General features: G+C 34.2%; 1 protein-coding gene across 1 annotated transcript in view; it reads right to left on the bottom strand.

The window, feature by feature from the left end:
* The window catches only part of Malrd1 (MAM and LDL receptor class A domain containing 1), a 647,937-nt gene that overhangs the window by 483,214 nt on the left and 152,698 nt on the right, over positions 1-12,025 (bottom strand). Inside the window, exon 19 of the mRNA XM_063237894.1 lies at positions 1,021-1,108. Within this exon, the coding sequence (XP_063093964.1) occupies positions 1,021-1,108 (88 nt within the window). The remainder of the gene's footprint in view (positions 1-1,020; positions 1,109-12,025) is intronic.

The following is a 12,025-nucleotide window of genomic DNA, read 5'->3' as shown; positions in this document are numbered from 1 at the left end:
ACAGGTGGAAACCAGGGATTTGCTTGTTGGCATTGAGTAGTGAACCTAGTCAACTCGCAATCCCTTCTTGCTGGTCTTCCGGAGAAGAATTTGGATTTCTATGGAGTTGTGTAGAACCACAACAGAGCGGTGAGGGTGATCAATCCTCCCAGAATGCAGAGCAGAAGTGGGGATGTGAGTGACACTGAAGGAACGGAATGGAACTCTCTGACGGTGCCCTTGGAGGCTTTGAAACCCTTCCACTCAGGGATGCTACAATGAGTGGCAGGACGGGAAGTTAAGTGTACAGGGACTGAGTGTGCTGGGTCCCAGCTTTTGATTACTTCAGGGAAGAGACTATTTTGCATCTTGTCATGCAATCTAAGGTGCTCCAGCCTAAGTGCCTCTTACTCTCACAGAGTTTAATTTCCAGTCTTACTGTATCACTGTGTACTGCCAGATGAACTTCTCCCAGGGACACCACTGCAAGCCTGGGCTGTGTTTGGTTTGGGTTGTTTTCTCTTGTTCACACTGAGATGCCTCATGGACATCCGGGTAGAGATGCTGAATAGTGTGTATGGCTAGAGCTCTGGGTAAAGGTTGATTATAAGAGATATGAATCTGAGAATAATGTATTCTATCTTTAATATAAATCCATAGCACAGAAATCAAATAGTTAATTATTGGACTATTTAAAGTGTAAATCAAAAGTAAAACATCACTGAAGGTAACAGGATACAAAGTCTCAAACACAATGTAATTATAAGGTAACCAATTTGCTTTTAATCCCTCAAAAAAGTGAAATTATAGTATGATTTTACATCTGACTTGTTAGTATTTTTATAGGATATGACACAGACATAACTGATTCAAACATCTTTTAAAACTAATAACAAGCAAAGATTTACATTTTTTCACAGATATAAGAATCAATGAAAGTGTTGCTAATTTCATTTGTAAAAATGAAATATTGATTTCTTATGCAGTATTTCCAAGGAAACAAATTTTGAAATACATCAGATGTTGAATTTTTTCTCTTACCTCTATAGAGGGTGCAGTCCATGAATGACAAGTCATCAATTGCAATATCTCCAGTAAAACCGTCTCCCACAGAAGCCTCCACTAATATCTAAGGAAAATAAACAGAAGATGTTGGCACTGTGTAGGAAATTAAGTTAAAGTGCTACAAGCTGAAAAGGAACTCACAATTTCTCCAAAGATAACTTTCCAATCCTTTAAAAAAAAACCACTTTGTAATACTCTCCAAAGTGACCATCTTACCTCTTCTTGGGTTCTTCTAACAACAGGAAGCATTATTATCAGGTCTACTAGACCCATGGAACGCATTCTGGTTTTGATGACTGTTATGTTTGTGACATTTCATTAATTCAGATATACCTAAATGCCTAAACTTTCAACTTGGGAGATTTGCTTTGTGTTCCTGAGAATTTTTAAGTATCTGAAGGCGATTTCCTGTTCTGTTGCCAGTAAACTATCAGTGTTCAACTATTTACCTGGCTGAACTTCCTCTTCCTTCCAGAAACCCAATTTGTTTCCAGCGTTACTTTATAGGTACACGTTCGCAAGGGCTTTAAAATTTTTCTCACGGAGACCTTATTCTGTAATACTTTATGAAACTGGCTAATCTTCATTAAATATTCTTTGGAGTCACATTAATCACAATGAACTCAAATGACACGCTGTTCCTGGAGCTACACCAAAACCTCAATAAAAGAGGAAACACTAACAAACCACTGTAGTATTTGGTAGATTTTGATTAGAGCACATATTTAGTAGAATAGAAATAATCATGATGAATTATTTTAACACTTAGGCAAAAGTGTTGTATACTTTTCATAGAAACACCACTATACTTTCATTACCGGTGGTGTTCTCAGAATGAACAGAATCATATTAAAACACTGTGTACTGCCAGAATGAACTTCTCCCAGGGACACCACTGCAAGCCAGACGATATCGCCACAGTAGAAATTAGGGAAGCCAAATTTTATACCTAAATTCTCTTAGTACCTTACTGAATGAATTAACAGACAATCAAAAATCCAGTTTAGTTTAAATGATCTGCTTACATGTAGAGAGACCAATCTACTTACACTAGAACTATCACTGACTTGAAAATTTTGTGATGTAAAGCAGCTCTTCAAAGTTGTTTTTGTAAGCAGCTAAATGCTACAAATAAAAATGAAGTAGCCTTGTGGAGTACATTGTGAAAGGACATGGAGCTTCTGGGTGAAGGGAGGATGGGGTTACAGGGTGCAGTCTGTTAGAGGATGCAGCTTACCTACCCCGAAAAGCTTTCCCACAAGCACAAAAGCAAAAACCAGCCACAAAGACAGTTGACAGCACCGATCACACAGACACCTGTGACTTTCCCGAGAACTACAGTGCCCCCTGAGACATTCCTAGTTTTCACAACTCCAATCCAAAATGTACTTGCTGTGCCTCCTGGATGGCTGTCCTGGCCCGTGTGCCCATACTCCCCACTGGGGTTTTCAGGTTTATAAGCACGTGAGTCCCTCCCTTCGGGGCCCTCTCTGTCTGCGAGACAACCCCTTCCCTGCATCAAATAAACTTCTTTTTCTTGGCAGAGTGTCTCCATTGTCCTTGTATGGGTTACGGTCTCTCTTCTAGGCTCAAATATTGATAAGGCTTTAACTAGCTGCCTCGATTTATGGCTCCTAAATATTTAGGAAGCTGAATAGTTGGCTAAAACTTTAAATGATATGAAAACATCACACACACAAATATTCGTGTTTTTACAATTTAGGCTTTTTAATTAATAAAAAAGGAATTGATCAAATCTGCCACACAATTTCCATTTAATCAATTGTATGTCTCAAAAATAATATGAAATTCTAAAACATGAACTTTCAATATAATGAATTTTCAAAAAACTCAATAGAAATTATTGTTTAAAATGTATGAAAGGCACATATTCCATGTAAAATACGTAGGCCTCGGATACATCACGTATATGATCTGAAATAGCACAGCGCCTTTGGAAACTGAATCGGCAGTGTCTTATAAAGGGACATGTATAAGTCCATGCTATGGCACTGCTACACATAAGAATTTGTTCACACAAAAGAAATAAAGACATATGTTTCAACAAACTCATTCAAAACATTTATATAACTTTTACTTATAATCTTTCAAACAGGAAACTATCTGCATGTTCCTCAACTGGTGGGAAAACAAATTTTATCAGATGTCTATTGAAGACAATACCACTCAACAATGTAAAGGCACACACTGCAGCTACAACAGCTGTGAGTTTCAAAAGCATTATATTAAGGGAAAGATGTTAGACTCAAAGGATTATATAATTAATCAGCTAACTTGCAATGCATTCTAGAAAAGGGCAAGCAAATAAATAGTTTTATGTTGTCAGCAGCCAGGCACAGAGGAGTATGGAAGACTGGCTACAAAAAGGAGTGGGAGATTGGGAGGTAGAATGTTATTATGACTTGTGTCTTAAATGTCCCCCAATGAGCTACGGCTCTGTATTGCTATTCAGAAATGGTGAAACTTGGAAAATGTGGTGCCGAATGGGATCACATTAGTTCACCAGATGAACCTCTGAAGATGATACTGGGACATCAGACCCTTCCTAACTCTCTTCGCTTTCTGGGCACTGTGAGGAGATACACTCCCTTTGCCCTGCATACCCACCACTATGAGGTACTGTGCTGCCACAGGCCCAAAACAAGGAAACTGGGCCAAGCAACCATGGACTGAAATCTCTGAAACTGTGAGCCAAAATAAGCATTTCACCACCTTGAACTGTTTAACTCAAATATTTGTGTCAGTGATGGAAAACAGACTAAAAGGGATGCAAATATTTTCAAGACTGATGATTTTGATTGATTCTGCAACCATGTACTTACTGCTTAGCTACACAAGATAAAATTTGCTTAAATACTGTAAGTGAAAAAATAAAAAACACTATTTATTGCCATAAATTATCAATAGTCTATCATTTATACATTTTTCTCAACTGATAATTTATTCATAGCATTTTGCAACTAGCTTATAGTATTCTTAAACACTTTGATATATTTCTCAATTTAGGTATAAAAAGAATTCATTTCTTACTATGTACTGAGAATGTTTCATTTTCATTTATACTTAAATGCATACAATCTTATTTTTTCAAAAATACAAAAACAAAATGAAAGGCTTGTAAGATTTCATTTTTAGACTGATTGTATACCTGATTAAAAGCTGATAAAGTTAAGTGTTTTAAACACATTCAGAAAAACACCCAATATATCACGTAATCTATTTGAGAGCTCCTTAAAAGTTAGTTTAGAATCTCAAACTTTCTAAACTAACACTACGGACAAATTTGTTGAACTCAATACAAAATGTGCTTTCAATCATCTATGGAATTGTTTCCACAATCATAAAACCAATCTCTATGCAATAACCCTAAGATTTGGTCTGGTAAATCTTATGATTTTAACTCTATCTCTGAGCATGTTGTACATACAAAAGCAGTACAGAACAACTGGGATTTTTGCTTTTATTTTACGGAGAATAAAATCAAACAAACAGAATAAAGCTAATCAAAGTAGAACAATGAAAGTTACAAGATAATATCACAACATAATAGGAAATCAACCATTGCTGCATAAAGACTCTTGTTATCTTTAAAATTACTCTCCATACCATCAGACATAATAAAATCAAACAAAACAAACAGAATAAAACAAAAGAATGAAAGCATATTTTAAAGAGAATAAAATTACACAAAATAAAACAGAATAAAGTCAAACAAATCAAAACAGTGAAAGTGATACAGGATTTCAAAACAGAATAACAGGAAATCAACAATTTCTACTATAATGCCTCTTGCTATCTTCTAATTGCTGCCAATACAGTCAGACATAATTAAACCAAATAAAACAGAACAGAATAAAACCAATTAAAGCAAAACACTGAATAAAACAAAACAATAAAGGGGAGCAAAACAGTGAGAACAATACTGGATTTCAAAAACAAGACAGAAAGAAATTCTCCATATTTGCTATATCTCATATTGTTATCCTCTTAATAGATGCTCATACTACTGGCCTTAGCCTTTCAAAATCATTCAAACAATACAAGCATTAAGTTAGGTACTATCAACTCAGCCTGTCCTCCGAATCAGTTGGTTGCTTATGTCTTCGAGTGTGTGTGTGTGTGGGTCTTGTCTCCTAGCCTGCGCATTGATTAGCTAATGGGAAGGACAAATTGGATTCTTGTTACCCCTCCAGGCACAGCATGACTTCCACCATCTCACAGGAAGGACGAATAGGCACCATTCTCCTCCTGGGACCTACATGGCTTGCACTGGCTCATGGGAAGAGCAAGCTAGTTTCTTGTTACTCCTCCCAGCTCCAGCATGACTACTAATTGGGAGTTTTTCAATTTTTATACTAGATATCAAAAATCATTTATCATTATATATTGTCTATAAAATCTCTACTCTGTGCAAGCTGATAATAAACATGGATAATAAAAAATATAGTTATGGTACTAGTCAAATTCATATAAAGTGTTGAGGACTATGAAAGGATCAAGGACTATATAAGACTGGTTAAAAGAAAAAAAATTATGAAGTCTATTATTCCTTAGTTCTTATTGTGGTAAAAATTATGGCAAGCTTGGTTGCTTTTTTAGATCATATTGTGTTTCTTCTTAGCTAATGTCTAGATTTTTAATATATAACTTGCTAAGAATTTTTGATTTAGAAAATAAAAATGAGTGCCTACTCAGGTACTGGGCCAATTGTTATCATGGGTACCTAGAAGTAAAAAATCATCCTTGCCCTGGAGTATTTCACCATGTAGAGTAGAGAAGTCCAAATAGTGATCAAAGGCTAGATCTTACAGGACATAATTTTAATTTAGACAGTGCTCTCACATCAAATACGCTGTATTTTTAAAGTAGGATATTTCATTAGAAGATACTACTCTTCATTTGCTTCAGCCCCAGAATTTTCTATAACACACCTAAAATTGATATTTATTTTCAGCTGTCATTTATTATCTTACACCTGATTTACTTCTGCCAATTCATGTCCCTTACCTGTTTCTCACAAGGCATTTGAGTCTGCAATTTCATCAGCATGCTAAACCAGACTGTAAACAGGACCTGAAATTTTTACCCTACTTGCAAGGTAATATGTTAGCTTGCCACTGACATACATATACTAGTGGAACATACTGGACCCTTGATTTAGAGACAAAAAAACCAGCAGACAGAGAAGTATCTTCCATTTGTCCACCAATGAGGGTCAACACAGGGTAACATAATGAAGTCCAGGTGTTTCCTTGTATGTGCAGTGGGTCACACACAGGAGAGAAGACTCCAACTGATACACGTTGTTATAGGGAGAGAGAGAAGAGGAGGATATGAAGGACTAAAAAATATGGAAAAAATTTAAAAACACAGATACGTGATATATTTCTTTATTTAAATAGATTTATGTGCTTAAGTGAAATAGACCAAAGCATAGGATAATGCACAAATGCACATGCACACACACACACACACACACACACACACACACACACACACACTACAAACACATAATACCTTAAAGGGCTAAAAAACCACAAAGTGAATTTTAATTTTAGCTTTGTTGTTTCACATGTACTAGTTATCTTTTTATCCCAAAGCAATGAAGAAGGGATGCTTAGTTACTATGTGAAAGACTGAAAAATTCATGTATATTCTCATGTGGTATTCTAGTAACACTGTTCTGATAAGGTCTAGTGTTTATCCTTATTCTGAGCAAGTGTATATGAATATTAAATCATTTATTTTAATGACATAAATCAGCTCCAATCTACATTATAATGTACACATTATGTTACAGACCAAAATAGCATCAAATACTACTCTGAGAATCAGTGCTTTAGGTATACTAAAGCATTTCTACATAAAAGGCATTAGGAAACATAAATTTACAATCTGATTTTTATTTCAAGATATTCAAATTTTGAAGTGCCTAGGCCAATTAGACAAGAACTGACAATAACAAATATTTAAAGATACATTTAAAAGGATATATTTCAGATGACATACCACAAGTACTAACAAATAAAACACATTATAAAACCACAGTTTCAAAAGTAACTGCTAACTACAGTGATAGTCTAAAATGTAAATTGCAAAAGAGTTTATTTTGGAAAACATTTATAGTATAGGACATGATCTCTATGGGCAAGATTTTGAAGTACAATTACATAATGAGAATTAAAGTGCCAAGAAAATGAAATGTAGCAAATATAGAAGATATTACATTATTAATAATATTAAAGTGTCAATTAGTATGATTTCATAATAAGAACTAATAACTATCTAAATACAAAGAACTATTTGTGTATCTATGTTTCATAAATGAGAATTAGATTTTGACATTTGCAATTTTATATTTAGACCATATTTTACTGTATTCTATTAAAATCATGTACCTTGTTACATACTCTTTTTGAGTAATGAATACCCAACTTTATGGAATTTTTGTATCCATAGTTCTAAAATTTCTTCATTTTATGTTCTAATATTGACAGGATGTTTTGAACTAAATACTTTATTGTCACCTCTAGCTAAAAAGGTTCTGAATAAATTTTTAGGATTGCAAGAACTATGAATTATTTGTCCAAATAAGAGGTGAGAAGTGAGAAGTGTTGCATGATAGTTCCCAGAGAATGCATTAAAATAGCATGTGAGTATGCAGAGTTTCAGGTATCAAATTAATTTCAAACTGATCATTGTTAACATCTCTTAAAAATCTACTTAGGCAAATTCTGGAAAAGCACTGTTACATATTGATTGGAGGTAACTATAAAATATATATCAGGCAACCCAATTGGGACCCCTTCTATCTCTCTCTCTGACAGAAACTTTATCTCAATAAATATATTCTGCTCTTAAAAAATACATATCAAATTATGAACACATTATGCTTAGAGATAAAGTATCGTATAAAGAGATCAGTTCAGCTGTAAAGTTGATATACAGTGGATTGTGATCCTTAAACCAGATAGGACAACTGGATAAAGTGACATCTTATTGGATATGACAACTTCATTATGGGTGTTCTGGGTGGGTGATGGAGTGTCATAGTGGGTATCCTGTATGGTTCTTTAGTACTTTTCCCCTTCTCTGTTTATCCACCACTGTTGAATCCAGCTCACTACGAACTAAATCCCCCTGAAACATAAGCTAAATTTAAAACATCCTTTTAAAGTTGTAAGTGTTGTGTATTGTGTCTCAGCATCAGAAATCTGACTAATGTAGTGATCCAGGCTGTTTCCTAGAAACAACATAAAACATTGATAGTTTATTCCTATGCAGTGAAAAACATAAGTGTAAGTTGTCTGGAGACCTATGCTACATGATCATCATTTCATGGTCATCAGGAAATAAAATCTAATTTAAGAATATCAACAACAGAAGCATATTTGGTAAGTAGATAAGAAAAGGAAGAAGAGTTGAAATACTCTAAAGCAACACTATAAACAATTCAGATTACTGTCTCCCAAGTAGAATGGTATAGTGTACTGATACTCTTCCCTCCACGCAGCACCAAAAACAGATAAAACTTCACCATTAACAAAGTGTTCTATTAAGAGCATGAATTTATTATATTATAATTTAGCTATCTTTTATTTACTATATTTAACCTGAAAACTTGTTAATGTAATTTAAAGGAAGAATATAGGTCCCTATAGTATTTATGAGATATGGTAGAATGAATTCTGTCATTTCCAATGTATCTCAAGGGGTTGTAAAAATAGATTCTGGCATTAAATAATGGCTGCACATAATTTATAATTTATACATCATTTAATCTTATATTTTTCTGAAAATGTTACTATCAGAATCATCAAGGATTTTTGTCAAAAAAAAGATTCTTAGGATTGCCTGGAGTTCTTGATCCATATCTGCATTATAAAGACTGAGAATCTGTTTCTTCGAACAGCTACACGTGGTAGTTTGGAACATTTGATAACTGTTAATCTAATTCAATTTCTAGGTTTAAAAAGATAAAGTATATTTTAAAATGTAGAGTAATTTACCTGATAACTGAGATATTTATATACATCTATATAAAAAATTTCCTAGAAATATACATTATCACTGATAAGAGAGAAAATTGCATGTCAATGCCTCTTAACTACATTTCTGTCTATTCAGTAATGCTACTTGGAGAACAGAAGTTATGCATAGCTTTATTTATTTTACTGCTCCAAAAGAAGTTTTCACTTCTTTCTTCCAAGTCTCTTGGTTATCCTTATAGTTTTTTTTTGTATACAAATCAAAGACTCAACAGAAACTGATCTTCAGGTTTGATGAGCTCCCATTGGTGGTGATTCCTGAGAATCTTTTCTTTTTTCTCTAGTTCTCCATATCACGTACACTACAGATAAAAATAATGCTACATCTCAAAGTTAATTCTCAGTGTTTGAGATATTTAAGACTTCTGAATGACAACACTTTGATGAAACAAAATTACAACTAAAGTATGTGGAAGCCTCTTGGTATACGACTTATTTATACATGCCTTCCATCCCTAGATTTCAAAACATATGTTCATGCAATACTAAAATCTTATTAAGCAGAAATTATCAGTTACCACAATGTAGTTAAAAGTCAGCTAAGACGGCATTCCAACTGCTCCTATGCTGATGGTCCTAGGGTACTGTCCCTCTGTGATGTGCATAGGACAAAAGCCACCAGCTGTACTGTCACTCATACTCTCTACAAGGAACTGGTAATAGGGTACCCAGGATAATCAAATCAACAGACACTCAGGTCTCTTGCATAAATTTCCTTATTATTAGCTACATATACATCTCCCTTATACTTTGAATCATTTCTGCATTATTTACTGTTAGGCATTTTTCCATTATGGGGATAAAAACCCAAAACTTAAATATTAAAGCAGGAGAGGTTTATTTTCTCATGGTTCCAGAAAATTCCATCAATGATAGGCTGGCTCCAAGATAGAAACAGTATAGTAAAAGTACATGGTTGAGGAAAAGTGGCTCATTCCAAATTATAACTGCAGTGACCTGCCTTTTCCAACAAGGCTCCATCTCTTAATGGCGATTTAGTTATGAATTTGTCAATGAATCAATCTACTGATGAGTATCCATAATGCCTCTATGATCTGATCACCTTCCAAAAAACTCTACCTCTGAAAATATGAGGAGGAGGAAAGACATTTCAGATCTAAAATATAAAACTTCTAATACTTAATGCAATGAAAGTGTTATGTAAACAGTTGTTACAGTATATTGCTTAGAGAATTATGCCAAGAAAAGAAGTTTGTATGTGAACAGTGCAGACAAAATTTTCCCAAATATTTTCAATAAGCATTTGATTGGATTTGCAGGTTCAGAATCTACTGGTATGAAAAGCCAACCATATTTACATTTATTTCACATTCAAGAGGAGTTATTTCCAGATATATAAGATATAATAAGAAACAATAATTACTTTACATTTTATCTGGAAGATTACATCTTGAATAATTGGAGTCAAAAATTAATCTAAAATCTAAGTATATATATATGTAAAAGGCTAATTTTTGAGTTAACTTACCATAGATGTTCAGTATATATAAAACCCAAGTAGCAATGGATATTTAAAAGAAAGCATCAGTCTCAGAGCTTATGGAACACTGATCATAGTGAAATCAAAGCTTTACTTTTTACTAAACACTTAAAAAATGAATTTAACATAAAAGTAAGTGTCCAAAGAAATAGATAATTGAAAATAAGAAGGTAGATCTTTTGTAAATGGGAAGGAGACACCAAGAGATGCATACAGTGAGAAAGGGGAGCAGAAGAAATGTAAAAAGAATTAAGATGTGCCACACACATGTACCAACTACCCACAATGAGTGTACTCACTGTGGACAACAAACATTCCAATAAAAGTAAGTTAATTACAAGAAAAGATATCTCATGAAGTCAGTGAAGTAGTAAATGTACTAAATCGTAAGTATAAACAGCGTGTATCTTAGTTACTTTTTACTTATTGCTGAGACAAAACACCTGATGCCCAAAGTTGGGAAAGGAAAGGTTTGTTTCTTACAGTTTTTGGAAGTTTCATACTCAACTGGCTCCAAGGCAGGGTGGCATGGTGGGCGACAGTTCATGGGGTCTGCAAACGGCAAGATAGAAACCTGCAAGAGAGCAAGACACGCCTTCTTCCTGCCATTAAATCACATCCTGGCTGTACCCCTAGGCCAGTGTAGCACTCACACCCCCAATCCAAGCACTAGACAATGAACCAATCACAAATGCACAATACAAACGGCATGAGGGCTGGCGGCCACCAGCATAAATCATGACAGCATGTTATGATACGGTAATAATCTGTCACTTGACAGGTCTTCTGGCATGGATTAAAAGAATTAATTCTTCAAAAACAAGATAATTCTTTAAAAATACAGTATAAAAATATTGTTATCACATATATATCATATATATATATATATATATATATATATATAATTAGAGTACTTACTTTAAGACATCCAACTATACATAATTCACAAATGCTTAAAAACAAAGTTTGCTTTCTTAAATCCCCACTTCCATATTCTTTCACATTGCCATCATCTTTTTAAATGACTTTTTAAAAACCAATCTATTAAGCTTTTTGAAAGCATACATATTGTTTCCACCCTGATCCAAATACCATTACCCTACCATCTATGTTTCTAAAGCAGCAGACACAAAATTGTCTCCACTACACATTTCTAAAGCTAAATGATTAAGAAAATTTGGTACAATGCCTGTTACACCTTTTGGTTAATGATCAGTGTATTCTCTCTGAAGGATAAGAGAAAAAAGACCTTGGCACGTTGGTTATCTAATTGCACAGTCACTCGAACAAACTGAAACAAATTTTAATGCTCAGACCTGTTCACAAATTATACACACATTGCTAATTGGTAGCTGTGTGATGCCAGAGGCACAGGAGTAACAACAAAGGTCCCTGTCTGAGAATGACACAC

The sequence above is a fragment of the Cavia porcellus genome, unplaced genomic scaffold (genome assembly GCF_034190915.1).
Source record: "Cavia porcellus strain 051 isolate PalLab524CR breed Dunkin Hartley unplaced genomic scaffold, mCavPor4.1 scaffold_27, whole genome shotgun sequence".
In the NCBI taxonomy this organism is placed as follows: Eukaryota; Metazoa; Chordata; class Mammalia; order Rodentia; family Caviidae; genus Cavia; species Cavia porcellus.
The sequence above is the reverse complement of the archived record's forward strand: the minus strand, read 5'-3'. Positions and strand labels throughout refer to the sequence as shown.